This window comes from Cherax quadricarinatus, chromosome 86, assembly GCF_038502225.1.
Source record: "Cherax quadricarinatus isolate ZL_2023a chromosome 86, ASM3850222v1, whole genome shotgun sequence".
In the NCBI taxonomy this organism is placed as follows: domain Eukaryota; kingdom Metazoa; phylum Arthropoda; class Malacostraca; order Decapoda; family Parastacidae; genus Cherax; species Cherax quadricarinatus.
In genome coordinates this window covers 17,434,632-17,454,865 of record NC_091377.1, presented here as the reverse complement: position 1 = coordinate 17,454,865, position 20,234 = coordinate 17,434,632, and the positions used below count along the sequence as shown (strand labels likewise).

At 38.9% G+C, this 20,234-nt stretch overlaps 1 protein-coding gene across 3 annotated transcripts in view; it reads right to left on the bottom strand.

Annotated features, from left to right (window-relative positions):
* The window catches only part of SecS (Sec synthetase), a 172,739-nt gene that overhangs the window by 140,489 nt on the left and 12,016 nt on the right, over nucleotides 1–20,234 (bottom strand). For all 3 annotated transcript variants that reach the window (XM_070103690.1, XM_070103689.1, XM_053797580.2), the window contains exons 2-4: nucleotides 19,615–19,754; nucleotides 19,263–19,392; nucleotides 2,972–3,115 (exon numbers count right to left, since the gene is read on the bottom strand). In XM_070103690.1, the coding sequence (XP_069959791.1) occupies nucleotides 2,972–3,115; nucleotides 19,263–19,392; nucleotides 19,615–19,728 (388 nt within the window). In that variant the 5' untranslated portion in view covers nucleotides 19,729–19,754. The remainder of the gene's footprint in view (nucleotides 1–2,971; nucleotides 3,116–19,262; nucleotides 19,393–19,614; nucleotides 19,755–20,234) is intronic.

Genomic DNA, 20,234 nt, shown 5'->3' with positions numbered 1-20,234 from the left:
TTAGTCTGTCTGAAATGTTTTGCATAGCCAGGGTGCCTTTCAAAAAAAAAAAAAAAAAAAAAAATAGAACAAATGTAAAACTGTACTCCTTATTCAATGATTTATATCAACTCTTCAGAAGATCCGCTGAAGAGGATCCCAGAAGGGAGTTGAAATATACAGATCAATTAATCTTGAGAGTTTTTGTCTCCATGCAAGTTATTTTTGAGCATTATTGTTATTATTATTATTATTATTATTATTATTATTATTATTATTATTAATGCTAGATAAGAACAGTTGTTCTCACTTATATAGTCTTACTTGACTGACAGACATCAGTATTTGACTATCAATTACACTCCCTTATTAACACAAACTACCAACTTAGTGTAACATTCTTGGTATTCATTCTTATGATAAAGTAGACACTTGTACAACACTTAGGTATCTTTCTTGTACAACACTTGGATATAATCCTTGTACAACACTTGGGTATCTTACTTGTACAACACTTGGGTATCTTACTTGTACAACACTTGGGAATCTTCCTTGTGCAACACCTTGGTACCTTCCTTGTGTAACACTTGGGTACCTTCCTTGTGCAACACTTGAGTTTCTTCCTTGTAAAACATTGGCATCTTCCTTGAACAACACTTGGGCATCTTACTTGTACAACACTTGGGCATCTTCCTTGTACATCACTGGGCCCTTTGTTGTTCACAATATATATAAATGACATAGATGAGGGAATAAATAGTGACATCAGTAAGTTTGCTGATGACACAATAATAGGCCATCTAATTCATTCTAATGAGGACATTAGAGCACTCCAGGAAGATTTGAATTGACTGATGGAGTAGTCAGATAACTGGCAGATGCAGTTTAATATAGACAAATGCAAAGTTCTAAATGTTGGACAGGACAATAACCATGCCACATATAAACTAAATAATGTAGACCTTAATATTACTGATTGCAAAAAGGATTTAGGAGTTCTGGTTAGCAGTAATCTGAAACCAAGACAACAGTGTATAATCTTTTCTTTCAACAAACCGGCTGTATCCCACCGAGGCGGTGTGATCCAAAAGGAAAAACGAAAGTTTCCCCTTTTAAATTTAGTAATATATACAGGAGAAGGGGTTACTAGCCCCTTGCTCCCGGCATTTTAGTCGCCTCTTACGACATGCATGGCTTACGGAGGAAGAATTCTGTTCCACTTACCCATAGAGGAGCAGTGTATAAGTGTTCGCAATAAAGTGAACAGAATCCTTGGCTTCATATCATGAACATAAATAATAGGAATCCTCAGGTTTTTCTTCAACTCTATATATCTTCAGTTAGGCCTCATTTAGATTATGCTGCACAGTTTTGGTCACCCTATTACAGAATGGATATAAATGCACTGGAAAATGTACAAAGGAGGATGACAAAAGTTGATACTGTGTACCAGAAATCTTCCCTATGAGGATAGACTGAGGGCCCTGAATCTGCACTCTCTAGAAAGGTGTAGAATTAGGGGTTATATGGCTGAGGTATATAAATGGAAAACAGGAATAAATAAAGGGGATGTAAATAGCGTGCTAAAAAATATCTAGCCAAGACAGGACTCACAGCAATGGTTTCAAGTAGGAAAAATTCAGATACAGGAAGGATATAGGTAAGCACTAGTTTGGTAATAGAGTTGTGAATGAGTGGGACAAACTCCTGAGTACCGTCATAGAAGCTTAAACATTGTGTGGTTTTAAAAATGGGTTAGATAAATACATGAATGGGTGTGAGTGGGTGTGAGTTGGACCTGACTAGCTTGTGTTAAAAGGTCTGATACCGTGCTCTTTCCTTAAGTGGATGTGACCTGGACCTGACTAGGTTGGGTCAGTGGCTTAAGCTGGAAGGTGACTTGGACCTGCCTTGCATGGGCCAGTAGACCTGCTGCAGTGTTCCTTCTAATGTTCTTATGTATCTTCCTTGTACAACACTTGGGTATCTTCCTTGTACAACACTTGGGTTCTTCCTTGTACAACACTTGGGTATCTTCCTTGTACAACACTTGGGTATCTTCCTTGTACAACACTTGGGTATCTTCCTTGTACAACACTTGGGTATCTTCCTTGTACAACACTTGGGTATCTTCCTTGTACAACACTTGGGTATCTTCCCTGTACAACACTTGGGTATCTTCCTTGTACAACACTTGGGTATCTTCCTTGTACAACACTTGGGTATCTTCCTTGTGCAACACTTGGGTATCAACCTGTTGGTTTTCTGAACCATTCATCTACATTCCTGTCAGACACAGTAACATCTTGGGATCTTGATACAGGGAATTCTACATTTGTCTAACCTACAGACACAACCTACTTCCACCTGTGGATTTGTTCAAGGTGACACCACCTACAACAGCTTCACTTCTACAGTATATAAAATCCTTCTTTGAACATATGCTGTACTCCTATCAATATTGACGGACTGATTACATCGACTCCAAACTGAGGGACTGATTACCTCAGACTCCTTCCAATCTTCAATTATTCTACTCTCTATTGGAATGAGGAAGCCACTGGTTGGCGAAACATTTCCACAATAAAAATCACCAAATGTTGCACAAGTGTTTAATTCATCAATCTGTCAGTTCTCTGAACCAGTTATTTACATTCATTCTGATGTTCACACAATCATCAATCTGTTTAAACATATGTATTAACCAAACTTATCTTCTATCTCTGTAATCCCCAATACAAATATTGTACCAAAATGTTATAATTTATACACCAAAAGTGTTACAGTTTTTTAAAATGTCAAATACGGCAATCTAATTAGATGTTATAAATGGTTTGCATGACGAGAGACTTTCTATAAAGTTGTTATACAGGTAAATAACTCCAATATCAGCTGTATATGATGCACTGCTTGACAAAAATAAATCTGTTTGTTTGGGTTTTGGTAATGTTATAGGCACAAGTGGATGCCTATGCTGACACACTGATCTTACCTACAGTCCTAATGACATCAAGCACCATGGTGTTGGTCAGCTTATTCAAGAGGCTGGAGCCAGCTGCTTTAGGCTGAACCTCTGCAATGTCACCGGAGCGGCCCACACCATGGCCCATGCCATAATGGCGCCGAGCGACCAGCCCTGAAGAAATGTTAATTTTATGTGAATCTGTACAATATCAGAGAAATATTGATATAACTTTCACCCTGTTTCTCATTGTTAAATGAGGGATAGATCTGCAAATAATGAGCAAGTACAGGAAGTCCCCATTTTTATGGCTCTAAGGTTCCTGACTCCTGCCAATCACACAAAAAAAAGAGCATTTTTTTTCAATATTGAATGTGTCTAAAATGCCTGATAACATGTTAACACTATCATTTATTAAGTGCTCAATACAGCTAGGCATAAAAATAAAGATACAAAACTAACATAAATACACAGTACATACAATACTTTCTTTAAAATATGATGCAATATGCTGCACAAAAATGATTGAAAAGTGGAAAAAGCACTGAATGAACAATAAATCATATGATTATCACCAAAAAACTGACTGAAAAGAGGAAGCCAAAAACATGGGGCTCTCCTGTATTACATGACATTATAAGGGGGCTCAAGAATATCAATGACACCTCATATTTCACTCAGAATCCCTCCCACTTTAGCATCTGTATAAAGTTATTTTGTGGCTCAGTGGTATAGCAATCAGTTTCACCAAATCCTGGGCAAGAAAAAATGCTTGATGATGTCTCCTTACGCAAGACTGTTCACTCACCTACCAATAAATACATGTATATGCCTATTAGTTAAAGAATATTGTGAATCACAGCCTAGGGAAGAAGACCCTAGGACCCAACTGAAATAAGCTACAGTGCCTGGAGTTCTAGGATTATCCTCATTTATTAACCCTTTGGGTTAATCCTTAGAAAGTATTGTGAATAAAGACATTTAACCCTTTGACTGTCACAAGCCCCTTTCTAAAATTGTCATTCTATGTTGCAAAATTTTTAGAAAAAAAAAATTATTTTTTCTTATGAAATGATAGAGAATCTTTTCCCGATGGTAATGACACCAAAAGTACAAAATTTGGTCGAAAACTCACGGAATTACGCTCCCGCGAAGTTAGCGGTCTCGGTGACATATACGCATTGGCGATTTCGCCGACTCTGAGCCCTGTTTTTGGCCAATTCTATTGTTCCAGTTGACCAAATTCATAGCTATTTCTTTAGAACTCCATTTTTTTTCTATCAAATGAGTACAAGAAACTGTCCATTTACCGATTTGAACTACCCAATAAAGTGGTCAGAAACTGGCAATTTGGCCAATTTCAAGCAAATTAAAAAAGATGCCAATTTCAAAATAGGGTCCAGAATAAACAATGTAGACCTTGGCACTAAAATAACATATCCTCTGTTCATTAGTCACATCTCTAGGCCCCTCTTACATTACTATTGCTTTCTATTTTGATTTTTTATTCATACAAAAAATACAAAATTTACTGTTATGCAGACTACTGCATTATTGTAAAAATGGTATAAATAATATCAGTGCATTAGTGAAAGAATATCAGACTCCCCAGTATTGGACGTGTGGTGTGATTTGCTTACTCTTGAACATTGGTAAAAATTGAACATTTCCGCTACTTTGAGCTCAATTTCAAGGTCATTTTCATCATGAAATTAATCAAAATCATCTCTATTTCTGCAATATGTTTTCCATTTTATCACCTGAGACCATGAAAACGAGAATACAACGATAAATACTATACGTAGATACACCTCAAAATCGGCGTTTTAATCCAAAAAAATGGTCAGTTTTTTTTTTCATTATGCACTGCGTGCTGCAGGATTTTTTTTTATGTGGTGCACACTGACCACACAGACCCATTCTCTCACATGTGGGCCTACCAGCTTTCTCCTGCTTGATTTGAAGCCGCTAGAATTATTGAGTATATATATATGTCCGAAACACTGGCTCGTAAGATGTATATATACAGTGGGCCCCCGGTATTCGATATTAATCCGTTCCTGAGAGCTCATCGAATACCAAAAATATCGAAAAGCGAATCAATTTTCCCCATAAGAAATAATGGAAATCAAATTAATCCGTGCAAGACACCCAAAAGTATGAAAAAAAAAAATTTTACCACATGAAATATTAATCTTAATACACACAAACTGAAGAAGACATGCACAGTTACATGATACTTACCTTTATTGAAGATCTGGTGATGATTGATGGGATGGGAGGAGGGGAGAGTGTGGATGATGTTAGTGTTCAGAAGGGGAATCCCCTTCCATTAGGACTTGAGGTAGCAAGTCCTTTTCTGGGGTTACTTCCCTTCTTTTAATGCCACTAGGACCAGCTTGAGAGTCACTGGACCTCTGTCGCACAACAAATCTGTCCATAGAGCTCTGTACCTCCCGTTCCTTTACGATTTGTCTAAAATGGGCCACAACATTGTCATTGTAATAGTCACCAGCACGGCTTGCAATAGCTGTGTTAGGGTGATTTTCATCCATAAAGGTTTGCAGTTCAACCCACTGTGCACACATTTCCTTAATTTTTGAAGTATGCACAATGGATTCCACAACTGGCATAGGCTTCTCAGGGTTAGCCCCAAACCCTTCAAAATCTTTCTTAATTTCCATACTAATTCTCACCCTTTTTACCACAGGGTTGGCACTAGAAGCTTTCTTGGGGCCCATGGTGACTTATTTTGCAGAAACAAGCACCAAAAACAGTGATAATGTGGATAATATGGAATGTACCGAATGTATCCTTAGATGCGCGCAAACTGGCTGGCTTGTAAACACTGGTACACCAGGGGCAGTTCAGGCCACACGTGGACACATCTCGTATGAATCGTATCGAATACTGGGTTTTCAATTGGATACCGAGGCAAAATTTTTGCGTTAAAATGCATCGAATACCGGATTTATCGAATACTGATGCCATCGAATACCGGGGGTCCACTGTACAACCAAAACAATCAAAGGGTTAAAGAAATTATTGGCTCAGAAGAATGTAATTTCTATTAACAAACCCAAGCTTTCTGTATTTACACAAGAAGATAATGACTACACTTGCATGAAAACCAAACCAACCTGTAAAATTCTTATAACAATGTTCCAAATTTTTTTTTAAAAATTCTCAATGCCTGAAGGTAACTCAGATGCCTTGGGGAGTCAATACTGTACCTTAAGGTCAGAGACGAGGCAGAGAAAATAAGTTGTCAAAAAAGAAGAAACAGTCACAATACCGTGACTGGATCAATTCAATTAAATTGTGAAAGATAAGTACATGTACGTATATATTTTTCTCATGAAAAAGCAAACTTCTCCCATCAGCGGACTTCTGCTTTATAAAAATACACTGTATGTGGTAAAGAATTTGCTTTAAATATAAATAATTAGAAAAGCAGAATGCGAGGCTCTAACAATGTTCTTCTTAGTCAAAGGCTTCTGAGAGAGCCCATGAATGAAAATAGTTATTACAAATATAGTCTTCTTCCATTGTGGTAATGTGTTTTATGGAATTTCTTCTGTGGCAAGCATCAGAACACAACATGGCTCAGTACATGACTGTGGGGAAACAGTCCATGAGCATAGAAGCGGACAGAGTTTGTGCATTAAGCAAGTGAGTAGTATGTACTGTGACACCAAGGTTTCAATATTAATTACTGATGTTAAAACTGGTAGCTCAGTGCTAATGGATTTCACTCGATGGACTCAGGTTTAGTCCTGGGTTAGCTAAGATCTATACTGCAGTAAAAAGGTACCTGGGCAGTAGTGGAATGTCAAGGGAAGCACCCTGGGGAGAAGGACCAAAGAACCCCACTGGAAATATGCACACTAAGTGGCTTTCTTGGATTACCCTTGCTTAATATCTGAAGAAAGTTGTTATCTTCTTCAATAAGTTCCACTGCATTACAGCATACAAGTGCAGTCATTACCTCAGTCAACAAATTACAAAAGGGAATTAATAGTTTATAAAACTTATCAGTAACTTATTTTTTAGCTGTCCTGATGAATAATGTACAGACAGCAAGTTATGACTGTCATAAAGCTCTACAGCACTGGAACAACACTTTACCAGACAGCAAAGTTACGACTGTGGTAAAGCTCTATAGCACTGCAACAACACTTTAGCAGAAAGAAAAGTTACGACTGGTAAAGCTCCAGCAGGAGTGTGATGTTTTGCCAGATCATAAAGGATGTATCTACCTGGGTAATTAGTACTGTAGGATAATACTGTCTTCTGGAGGTGCATGTTGTCATATATCCCTGGTGTTGGGCCTGAGGTCCAACATCCACTGCAACAGGCCAGCAGGCCTGTTGCAGTGTTCCTCCTTTCTTATGTTCTTATGCTGTGTTGGATAAATACACGAGTGAGAGGGTTGGATGTGAGTAGGACTCGCACATAGAGTAAATAGAATTATCAAAACTTATTGCTCTGGTAGCATTGAAAATTGAGATGGGCAAATATTTTGTTAGTGGGATGGATTGTGAAGGACCTGCCTAGTATGGGCCAACAGGCCTAATGCAGTGTCTTATTATTAGTACGACAGAAATGTTAAAAGCAGTGCAAGATATAGTATTGGAGTGGTTGGTATTTTTTTTTAATAAATGTATGAAAGAGGGGAAGGTACCTAGGGATTGGTGGAGAGCATGTATAGTCCCTTTATATAAAGGAAAGGGGGACAAAAGAGACTGTAAAAATTATAGAGGAGTAAGTTTACTGAGTATACCAGGAAAAGTGTACGGTAGGGTTATTATTGAAAGAATTAGAGGTAAGACAGAATGTAGGATTGCGGATGAGCAAGGAGGTTTTAGAGTGGGTAGGGGATGTGTAGATCAAGTGTTTACATTGAAGCATATATGTGAACAGTATTTAGATAAAGGTAGGGAAGTTTTTATTGCATTTATGGATTTAGAAAAGGCATATGATAGAGTGGATAGAGGAGCAATGTGGCAGATGTTGCAAGTATATGGAATAGGTGGTAACTTACTAAATGCTGTAAAGAGTTTTTATGAGGATAGTGAGGCTCAGGTTAGGGTGTGTAGAAGAGAGGGAGACTACTTTCTGGTAAAAGTAGGTCTTAGACAAGGATGTGTAATGTCACCATGGCTGTTTAACATATTTATAGATGGTGGGGGGAAATAAATGGGATTAAATCTGGAGTATCTGAGAGAGTTAGAGCAAAGGAAGGGGTAGCAGTAATGTTGAAGGATCAGTTATGGAAGGAGAAAAGAGAATATCAATGTGCAAATTCAAGAATTATGTGGATTAAAGTAAAGGTTGGATGCGAAAAGTGGGTCATAATAAGCTTGTAGGCACCTGGAGAAAAGAGGAATGCAGAGGAGAGAGAGAGATTTTGGGAGATGTTAACCCTTTGAGGGTCGACAGGCGCTCTCCGAGACTCGTTCTCAGGGTCGGCCAAATTTAAAAAAAAAAAAAAAAAAAAAATCTTATGAAAAGATAGAGAATCTTTTCCCGATCATAATGACACCAAAAATATGAAATATGATGGAAAACTTACGGAATTATGCTCTCGCGAAGTTAGTGGTCTCGGCGATGTTAACGGATCGGCGATTTTGCCCACTTTGAGCCCCATTTTCGGCCAGTTCCACTGTACTAGTCGACAAAAAAAAACATGAATATTTCGCTAGAACTCCATTTTTTCTATTGAATGAGTGCAAGAAACCACCCATTTACCAATTTCAACTATCCAGTACAGTGGTCAGAATTTAGCAATTTTGCCAATTTCACACAAATTTCAAAAGATGCCAATTTCCGAATAGGGTCCAGAACAAACAAGAAATACATTCCTGGCACTAAAATGACATTTCCTCTGTTCATTAGTCACGTCTCAAGGCCCCTCTTACATTCTTTTGCTTTACATTTTGAATTTTTATTCTCACAAAAAATAGAAGATTTACTGTTATGCAGACTACTGCATTAGTGTAAAAAATGGTGTGAATCATATTAGCGCACTTGCAAAAGAATATTAGACTCACCAGTTGACGTGTATTGGACGCTTGGCATGATTTGTTTACTTTTGAACTTTGGTAAAAATCGAACATTTCTGCTACTTTGAGCTCAATTTCAAGGTACTTTTCATTGTAAAACCAGTCAAAATCATCTCAATTTCTATGATATGCCTTCCATTCTATAAAATGAGACCAAGAAAACTAGAATACAACAATAAATACCATACGAAAATACAGTGCAAAGTCGCTGTTTTATTCCAAAAAAACGGTCAAAGTTTTTTTTTTCTCATTATGCACTGTGTGCTGCAGGATTTTTTTTTATACCATGCACACTGACCACATAGACCCATTCTTTCATATGGAGGCCTACCAGCTTTCTCCCACTAGATTTGAGGGCGCCAGAATTTAGGCGTACTTGTACGTCAAAAACCCTGGGTCGTAAGCTGTACTAGTACGTCCGAAACCCTCAAAGGGTTAAGTGAATGTATAGGAGCCTTTGAACCAAGTGAGAGAGTAATTGTGGTAGGGGACCTGAATGCTAAAGTAGGAGAAACTTTTAGAGAGGGTGTGGTAGGTAAGTTTGGGGTACCAGGTGTAAATGATAATGGGAGCCCTTTGATTGAACTTTGTATAGAAAGGGGTTTAGTTATAGGTAATACATATTTTAAGAAAAAGAGGATAAATAAGTATACAAGATATGATGTAGGGCGAAATGACAGTAGTTTATTGGATTATGTATTGGTAGATAAAAGACTGTTGAGTAGACTTCAGGATGTACATGTTTATAGAGGGGCCACAGATATATCAGATCACTTTCTAGTTGTAGCTACACTGAGAGTAAAAGGTAGATGGGATACAAGGAGAATAGAAGCATCAGGGAAGAGAGAGGTGAAGGTTTATAAACTAAAAGAGAAGGCGGTTAGGGTAAGATATAAACAGCTATTGGAGGATAGATGGGCTAATGAGAGCATAGGCAATGGGGTCGAAGAGGTATGGGGTAGGTTTAAAAATGTAGTGTTAGTGTGTTCAGCAGAAGTTTGTGGTTACAGGAAAGTGAGTGCTGGAGGGAAGAGGAGCAATTGGTGGAATGATGATGTAAAGAGAGTAGTAAGGGAGAAAAAGTTAGCATATGAGAAGTTTTTACAAAGTAGAAGTGATGCAAGGAGGGAAGAGTATATGGAGAAAAAGAGAGAGGTTAAGAGAGTGGTGAAGCAATGTAAAAAGAGAGCAAATGAGAGAGTGGGTGAGATGTTATCAACAAATTTTGTTGAAAATAAGAAAAAGTTTTGGAGTGAGATTAACAAGTTAAGGAAGCCTAGAGAACAAATGGATTTGTCAGTTAAAAATAGGAGAGGAGAGTTATTAAATGGAGAGTTAGAGGTATTGGGAAGATGGAGGGAATATTTTGAGGAATTGTTAAATGTTGATGAAGATAGGGAAGCTGTGATTTCGTGTATAGGTCAAGGAGGAATAACATCTTGTAGGAGTGAGGAAGAGCCAGTTGTGAGTGTGGGGGAAGTTCGTGAGGCAGTAGGTAAAATGAAAGGGGGTAAGGCAGCCGAGATTGATGGGATAAAGATAGAAATGTTAAAAGCAGGTGGGGATATAGTTTTGGAGTGGTTGGTGCAATTATTTAATAAATGTATGGAAGAGGGTAAGGTACCTAGGGATTGGCAGAGAGCATGCATAGTTCCTTTGTATAAAGGCAAAGGGGACAAAAGAGAGTGCAAAAATTATAGGGGGATAAGTCTGTTGAGTATACCTGGTAAAGTGTATGGTAGAGTTATTATTGAAAGAATTAAGAGTAAGACGGAGAATAGGACAGCAGATGAACAAGGAGGCTTTAGGAAAGGTAGGGGGTGTGTGGACCAGGTGTTTACAGTGAAACATATAAGTGAACAGTATTTAGACAAGGCTAAAGAGGTCTTTGTGGCATTTATGGATTTGGAAAAGGCATATGACAGGGTGGATAGGGGGGCAATGTAGCAGATGTTGCAGGTGTATGGTGTAGGAGGTAGGTTACTGAAAGCAGTGAAGAGTTTTTACGAGGACAGTGAGGCTCAAGTTAGAGTATGTAGGAAAGAGGGAAATTATTTCCCAGTAAAAGTAGGCCTTAGACAAGGATGTGTGATGTCACCGTGGTTGTTTAATATATTTATAGATGGGGTTGTAAGAGAAGTAAATGCGAGGGTCTTGGCAAGAGGAGTGGAGTTAAAAGATAAATAATCACACATAAAGTGGGAGTTGTCACAGTTGCTCTTTGCTGATGACACTGTGCTCTTGGGAGATTCTGAAGAGAAGTTGCAGAGATTGGTGGATGAATTTGGTAGGGTGTGCAAAAAAAGAAAATTAAAAGTGAATACAGGAAAGAGTAAGGTTATGAGGATAACAAAAAGATTAGGTGATGAAAGATTGGATATCAGATTGGAGGGAGAGAGTATGGAGGAGGTGAATGTATTCAGATATTTGGGAGTGGACGTGTCAGCGGATGGGTCTATGAAACATGAGGTGAATCATAGAATTGATGAGGGGAAAAGGGTGAGTGGTGCACTTAGCAGTCTGTGGAGACAAAGAACTTTGTCCTTGGAGGCAAAGAGGGGAATGTATGAGAGTGTAGTTTTACCAACGCTCTTAAATGGGTGTGAAACATGGGTGATGAATGTTGCAGCGAGGAGAAGGCTGGAGGCAGTGGAGATGTCATGTCTGAGGGCAACGTGTGCTGTGAATATAATGCAGAGAATTCGTAGTTTAGAAGTTAGGAGGAGGTGCGGGATTACCAGAACTGTTGTCCAGAAGGCGGGGTAGGGGTCGGCCTAGGAAAGGTTGGAGGGAGGGGGTGAAGGAGGTTTTGTGTGCGTGGGGCTTGGACTTCCAGCAGGCATGCGTGAGCGTGTTTGATAGGAGTGAATGGAGACAAATGGTTTTTAATACTTGACGTGCTGTTGGAGTGTGCGCAAAGTAACATTTATGAAGGGGTTCAGGGAAACCGGCAGGCCGGACTTGAGTCCTGGAGATGGGAAGTACAGTGCCTGGACTCTGAAGGAGGGGTGTTAATGTTGCAGTTTAAAAAGTGTAGTGTAAAGCGCCCTTCTGGCAAGACAGTGATGGAGTGAATGATGGTGAAAGTTTTTCTTTTTCGGGCCACCCTGCCTTGGTGGGAATCGGCCAGTGTGATAATAAATAATAAATAATAAAAAAACATTATCTATGGAGGCAAAGAAGGGAATGTATGAAAGTATAGTAGTACCAACACTCTTATATGGGTGTGAAGCTTGGGTTATAAATGCTGCAGCGAGGAGGCGGTTGGAGGCAGTGGAGATGCCCTGTCTAAGGGCAATGTGTGGTGTAAATATTATGCAGAAAATTCGGAGTGTGGAAATTAGTAGAAGGTGTGGAGTTAATAAAAGTATTAGTCAGAGGGCTGAAGAGGGGTTGTTGAGGTGATTTGGTCATTTAGAGAGAATGGATCAAAGTAGAATGACATGGAGAGCGTATAAATCAGTAGGGGAAGGAAGGCGGGGTAGGGGTTGTCCTCGAAAAGGTTGGAAGGAAGGTGTAAAGGAGGTTTTGTGGGTGAGCATGCATGAGCGTGTTTGATAAGAGTAAATGGAGACGAATGGTATTTGGGACCTGACGAGCTGTTGGAGTGTGAGCAGGGTAATATTTAGTGAAGGGATTCATGGAAACCGGATATTTTTATATAGCCGGACTTGAGTTCTGGAAATGAGAAGTACAATGCTTGCACTCTAAAGGAGGGGTTTGGGTTATTGGCGGTTTGGAGGGATATATTGTGTATCTTTACACATATATGCTTCTAAACTGTTGTATTCTGGGCACCTCTGCAAAAACAATGATTATGTGTGAGTGAGGTGAAAGTGTTGAATGATGATGAAAGTATTTTCTTTTTGGGGATTTTCTTTCTTTTTGGGTCACCCTGCCTCGGTGGGAGACGGCCAACTTGTTAACGCTCTCACTTCACACAGTGAGGGCCTGGGTTCAATTCCCAGCCAGAGTAGAAACATTGGACGTGTTTCTTTCCACCTGTTGTCTATGTTCCCCATCAGTAAAATGGGTACCTGGGTGTTAGTCGACTGGTGTGGGTCGCATCCTGAGACACTGACCTAAGGAGGCCTGGTCACAGACCGGGCTGCGGGGATGTTGACCCCTGGAACTCTCTCCAGGTAATCTCCAGGTAATAATTACATATTACGTATTATTATTATTATTATTATTGTTAATTTAGGGAAGTGGAGCACAGATCCAATTCCCTTGATCAAGAGTCCCTCACCAAGGAACCTCCCTGAGGGGGAAGCTCGCAACCTGAAATTTCCTTCATATCCAGAAGCAAAAAATCGATTGAGTGACTGTTTGTATCCTGAAAAATTCGCATGGTGGGGCATTCGTAAGCCGAGGTTCCACTGTATCTTTATTTACTACAATACAGACCAACTAATGTGACATTTTTATTGTGGCAACGTTTCGCTCTCCAGGAGCTTTGTCAAGCCGTTACAAACAGTACATGGACACAGAGGGTATATATAGGCTCAGAGTGAGGCGCAATACTAGTGGTAGTAGTAGTAGTAGTAGTGGTATAAGTTGTAGTAGTAGTAGTAGTGGTATAAGTTGTAGTAGTAGTAGTAGTGGTGGTATAAGTTGAAGTAGTAGTAGTAGTGGCGGTATAAGTTGTAGTAGTAGTAGTGGTATAAGTTTAGTAGTAGTAGTAGTAGTGGTGTAAGTTGTAGTAGTAGTAGTGGTATAAGTTGTAGTAGTAGTAGTAGTAATACAATATGGTAGAACAATTAACTCGCACACGAGTAAAAGGATATAAAAGCTATTACTACTTGGGTAACATAAAAAAAGGTTAGACAAATATTTCTATTGGAGGCTGGATAGAGACGGCCTGTTTCCATGTTCAGTTTCTGTAGTGTGCTTGTGTAGTATTAGCAGGAGAGACTATGTGATGGCAGGGTTTACTGTGTTCAGGAGGATTCTTGCTAAGACTTCAGAGATGATGAAGCTGCCTTTGTTTGTTTAATTGTATTCAAAACAGCGATTAGTGCTGATTCAAGGCACTTGCATCTGCGGAAATTAGATTCTTTGATCACTAATCACCATCTCTCAAGTCTTAGCAAGAACCCTCCTGAAAACAGTAAACCCTGTCATCACATAGTCTCTCCTGTTAATACTACACAAAGCACATTACAGAGACTGAACATTGAAACAATCCTTCTCTATCTAGCCTCCAATAGAAATATGTGTCTAACCTATTTTTATGTTACCCAAGTAATAGCTTTTATATCCTTTTACTCGTGTGCGAGTTAATTGTTCTACCATATTGCATTATTATTACGATTTGGACAAATTAATGTCTTGGTCTGAAAAATGGCAGATGAAGTTCAATGTGGATAAGTGTAAGGTACTTGCCCTTGGTAATGAAAATAACCCTCGAAGCTATAATCTAGGTGAAGTAGAGCTTGGTCATACAGAATGTGAAAAAGACTTGGGAGTCATGGTAAGCAGAAATCTAAAGCCAAGACAGCAGTGCCTTAGTGTGCGCAACAAGGCCAACAGATTACTTGGATTTATCTCAAGAAGTATAAGTAACAGAAGTCCAAAAGTTATTTTACAGCTCTATACATCACTAGTGAGGCCTCATTTAGATTATGCTGCTCAGTTTTGGTCCCCTTACTACAGTATGGATATAGACTCATTAGAGAACATACAGAGAAGAATGACTAAAATGGTTTACTGTGTAAGGAACCTCCCGTATGAAGATAGACTCAAAGCCTTAAATCTCCACTCTCTGGAGAGGCGTAGAATGAGGGGAGATATCATTGAAGTGTATAAGTGGATGACGGGCATAAACAAGGGAGATATTAATAAAGTACTGAGGGTGTCGAACCAGGTAAGAACCAGGAATAATGGATTTAAGTTGGATAAATTTAGATTTAGAAAGGACATAGGTAAGTACTGGTTTTCTAACAGAGTTGTAGATGCATGGAACAGTCTTCCCAGTGGGGTGATAGAGGCTAGGACCTTGGGTAGCTTTAAGATGAGACTGGACAAATATATGAGTGGGAGGGGCTGGGTTTGATTACTGTCATTGGGTACGGGAGTTATTTCTTGGGAAGCTTTAGGTAGTAGTCGTTTTGGTAAGGACCTGCCTCGCATGGGTCAGTAGGCCTTCTGCAGTGTTCCTCCATTCTTATGTTCTTATTACTACTACTACTACTACTACTACTACTACTACTACTACTACTACTACTACTACAACTTATGTCACTACTACTACTACTACTACCACCACTAGTATTGCACCTCACTCTGAGCCTATATATACCCTCTGTGTCCATGTACTGTTTGTAACGGCTTGACAAGCTCCTGGAGAGCGAATGTTGCCACAATAAAAATGTCACATTAGTTGCACTTGTGTCCTTTTACTTTACATATTGTCAGTAATTCTACCAACGTTATTACAGGTACAGACCATAGATGACATCAGTGATATACAGTACTACTATATAAGGTTAACCTCTCCTTTTCCGAGGAGAGGTTAACCTTACTGATCAATATGTTCAGCTTAAAAGAGAAGTAAAAAAGGGGATTAGAAAGGCTAAACGTGACTATGAAATTAGAGTTGCTAATGAATCAAAGACCAATCTAAAGGGGTTCTTTCAAGTGTATAGGACGGAGGTGAAGGAAAAAGTAAGACCTCTGAAAATTGGGACTGGACAGCTGACGGATAACGAACTGGAAATGTGTTCATTATTTAATGAGTATTTTTTGTCAGTTTTTACACAGGAAGACATAAATGAGATTCCAGAAATTAACAATTATTCAGTCCCTGAAAAATTCAAATTAACTAATATTACTGTCACGAGGGACATGGTTATCAAACAGATAGACAAACTGAAGCAAAATAAGTCCCCGGGGCCCGACGAGTTGTTTTCCAGGGTACTTAAGGAATGCAAGATGGAACTTAGTCAGCCATTAACGAGTGTGTTTAATGCGTCCATCCTTACTGGTGTTGTGCCAGAGTTGTGGAAGATGGCTAATGTGGTTCCTATATTCAAATCAGGGGATAAGTCCGTTCCTTCAAATTACCATCCAATAAGCCTGACATCTATAGTGGGCAAGTTATTAGAATCAATTATAGGTGACATTATTAGAAGTCACCTTGAAGAGCATAATTTGATTAATGAATCTCAGCATGGGTTCATGAGAGGTTGCTCCTGCTTGACAAATTTACTGACGTTCTTCAATAGAACATTTGAGGCAGTTGACAGTAATAAAGAATATGATATTGTTTATTTGGATTTTAGTAAAGCCTTCGAAAGAGTACCTCACAAGAGACTCTTAAGAAAATTGGCAGCTCATGGTATAGGAGGTAAAGTTCTAGCATGAATAGAGGCATGATTTACCAATGGAAAGCAGAGTTTCCATTAATGGGGTCAAACCTGAATGGGGACTAGTCACTAGTGGCATTCCACAAGGATCAGTTTTAGGCCCTCTCTTGTTCATAATTTACATTAATGATCTTGATGAAGGGATCATGAGTGACATGAGCAAATTTGCTGATGATACAAAGATAGGCAGTATGATTCATTCTGAGGAGGATAGCAATGAACTGCAGGAGGATTTGGACAAATTAATGTCTTGGTCTGAAAAATGGCAGATGAAGTTCAACGTGGATAAGTGTAAGGTACTAGTCTTTAGTAATGAAGGAAACACTCAAAACTATAAACTAGGTGAAGTAGAACTTGATCATACAGAATGTGAAAAAGACTTGAGAGTCATGGTAAGCAGAAATCTAGAGCCAAGACAGCAGTGCCTAAGTGTGTGCAACAAGGCTAACAGATTACTTGGATTTATCTCAAAAAGTATAAGTAACAGAAGTCCAAAAGTTATTTACAACTCTATACATCACTGGTGAGGCCTCATTTAGATTATGCCACTCAGTTTTGGTCTCCTTACTACAGGATGGATATAGACTCATTGGAGAACATACAGAGAAGAATGACTAAAATGATTTATTTTGTAAGGACTCTCCCATATGACGATAGACTTAAAGCCTTAAATCTCCACTCTCTGGAGAGATGTAGAATGAGGGGAGATATTACTGAAGTGTATAAGTGGGTGACGGGCATAAACAAAGGAGATATTAATAAAGTACTGAGGGTGTCGAACCAGGTAAGAACCAGAAATAATGGAATTAAGTTGGATAAATTTAGATTTAGAAAGGTCATAGGTAAGTACTGGTTTTCTAACAGAGTTGTGGATGCGTGGAACAATCTTCCCAGTAAGATGATCGAGGCTAGGACTTTGGGCAATTTTTAAAAAAGATTGAACAAATATATGTTGGGAGGGGCTGGATTTGATTTGTGTCATTGGGTACGGGAGTAAATTCTTGGGTAGATTTGGGTAGAGGTCATTTTGATAAGGACCTTCCTTGTATGGGCCAGTAGGCCTTCTGCAGTGTTCCTCCATTCTTATGTTATGTTCAAATTAGGTCAGTGTCCCTGGATAAGGCCCACATCAGTCCACTAACACCCAGGTACCTATTTACTGATGGGTGAACATAGATAGCCAGGTACTAAAAATAAGCCACTTTGACTTTTTTGGGTTATCCTAGGTTCTCTACACATATGCTGCTATGTGTGATAATCTATGTAGAGAAAACAGCTTTTTGGTTTCAGTTTTTTGGTGCAGTATGAGTTTATATCACAGTTACCCATGTGCTATACTCCATTTTCTCTAATATAAGCCCCCAAGACAGGGATAGGAGAATGGTACTTGTATCCCATATCCTCTTCATACTTCCGTCAAATTGCTCGGTATTATGCAAAATATTATTCATTCTGGAGTATTTAACATGTTTTTATGTTATTTATATTGTTTATTATGTCATATTAGATCAACTGTGATAGGCAAATAAGCTGTAGCATTGATATTAGCATAATAATAAAGCATATTCCCCTGCATCACGAGACTGAGCTCATGACAACCAACAGTGGCTTCAAAGTTACCTTATTTTTAATGGACAATGTACTATGTAGGTGCTTTACACAACGAAAAGCATTTCTTTTATTCATTGGAACCATGGCTAGGGCTAAAAGCAAGCAGGTTATAATAATAAATGGAGAAAAAGAAATTGGAATGACTTATGCAGCAAGTACTGCCACCAAACAGTACCAGCAGGTCGGTGTGGTGACCCTGGAAATTTGAAATTATAGTAGCCAAAATTAGTGCTGAATAACTGATGGAACCGGATGTCTGATTGCCGGATTTGTGATGGTGGACCTGTACCTCTACCATCCACCTCAGACCAGTAGGGCCACACCATAACTCTCCACTCTCTTCACAATCATCCACAAATACCAGCACCCACAATTTAAGGCAAGAAATACTATTATTTCTGTTGCAGTTATAGTCTTAAGCAGTAAAAACTACATAATGCATAATGACAATGAGCTACAATTATATACGACCTGAAAGTCTAAAAAAGTTGTTTGAGGGGGAAGCTCGCATCCTGAATTTTTACTTGACCGAGCGACTGCTGAAAAACTCATATGGTGGGGCACTCGTATGCCGAGGTTCCACCGTAATCAGATTTGATCCAAGGATGGAGAGGGAAGCTCCAAGGATGGAGAGGGAAGCTCCAACTTCTAGTATCAAGAGCCCTTCACCAGCAATGAGGTGCCACCTCCACTCGGGAAGAGTCGTTCATGACATAGAATTGTTTTTAAATTTTTAAAAACTCACAAAACTGTGGCTGGAACAACTCACCAAAACCCTCACTCATGAGAGAAACTCCATAAACTAACAAATAACTTTTTCATAGTATACAATGTATAATTTACATGTTATAAAATACTGTTATACACAATAGAAAACCACTCGTATGTGGCGCATTTTAGACAAACAAATCTTAATGCTTTCAGACTACTTAATAACCAGACAGTTTTTTTTCTTGAATGTAGAAAAGTGATGTAATAAAGTTGGCAGAATTACCGACAATATGTAAAGTAAAAGGACACAAGTGCAACTAATGTGACATTTTTATTGTGGCAACGTTTCGCTCTCTAGGCTTGACAAAGCTCCTGGAGAGCGAAACATTGCCACAATAAAAATGTCACATTAGTTGCACTGTGTCCTTTTACTTTACAAAAGTGATGTAGTTAAGTGAACAGTAGTATAATTTTAAGTATGTATTAATACAAAGAAGAGAGATAGCTAAATGAAAATAGTTGCTGCCCTTGCTGTAGGTTTTTAATGCTTTTTCTCAAACTGCCCACCTGAAAATATTTTTGCCTCTCTCTCACCGACGCCGCTGTTGTGGCGAAAATTATTGCTGTCCATCAGAGCAAAGTCATTCACTAGGAGCTCTATGGTGGCATCATCCCAGCCATCTATGGGACACTTGCCCTGTTTTGACAAACAAACATCTCACTATTGGTTTCGTTTGAGGGTAAATAAGAAAGTAACATTTACAAAGGGACAACTCACTTACTTAGGCCAGTGAGTTATCAAATGTGTACATACAGTATATGTGCAGTGAGTGTAAGTCTTATTTGGTGATCAACTATTCCTAAGTCTAAAGTCAGCATAAAACCTTAGAATCAGCTTGCAATTCTACCATGGACACACCTGCTCTATAAGAATCTTGATCTTCTTCTCGTGTGCTGCTCTTGCCTCTGCAGCCTGTTGCAAGTAAGTGACTGAAACCATACGTTCAGCCAGCTTCATTGACGTTTCATTCATGGTGCTGGGACCTTTGGAACACGTTCCTTGAAAAACAAATGAATTAAATGACTTTGGTATAGAACATGAATGATAAAATTAGACATGAGTATATATGCCAGTTTCTTAATTCTCTTTGAGTGCAGCACTAAATCTGTAGGGGTCATTCAGCATAAGGAGTGGTGGAGGTTTGATCCTTTATCCTCAATCAGCCAGTCAGGCTATGGGAAACTATCATATAGCAATACAGCTGAGTCCATATACTCACTGCTCCCTTGTCGGAGTTTGTAGGTTCATGCCTATAGCATTACACATACCTATAGCATTGCCAGTTTCTAAATACTGTACATATACAGTAGGGCACCACTTATATGGCAGGTTAGGTTCCAGGCTACTGCTGGAAAGCAGAATTCCATTGTTTCCAATTATAAATGCATATAAATGCCAGATAACATGTTAACACTAACATATATTAAGTTAGAAATAGAACTAGACATTAAAAACAATAAAAGTAAAATACACACACA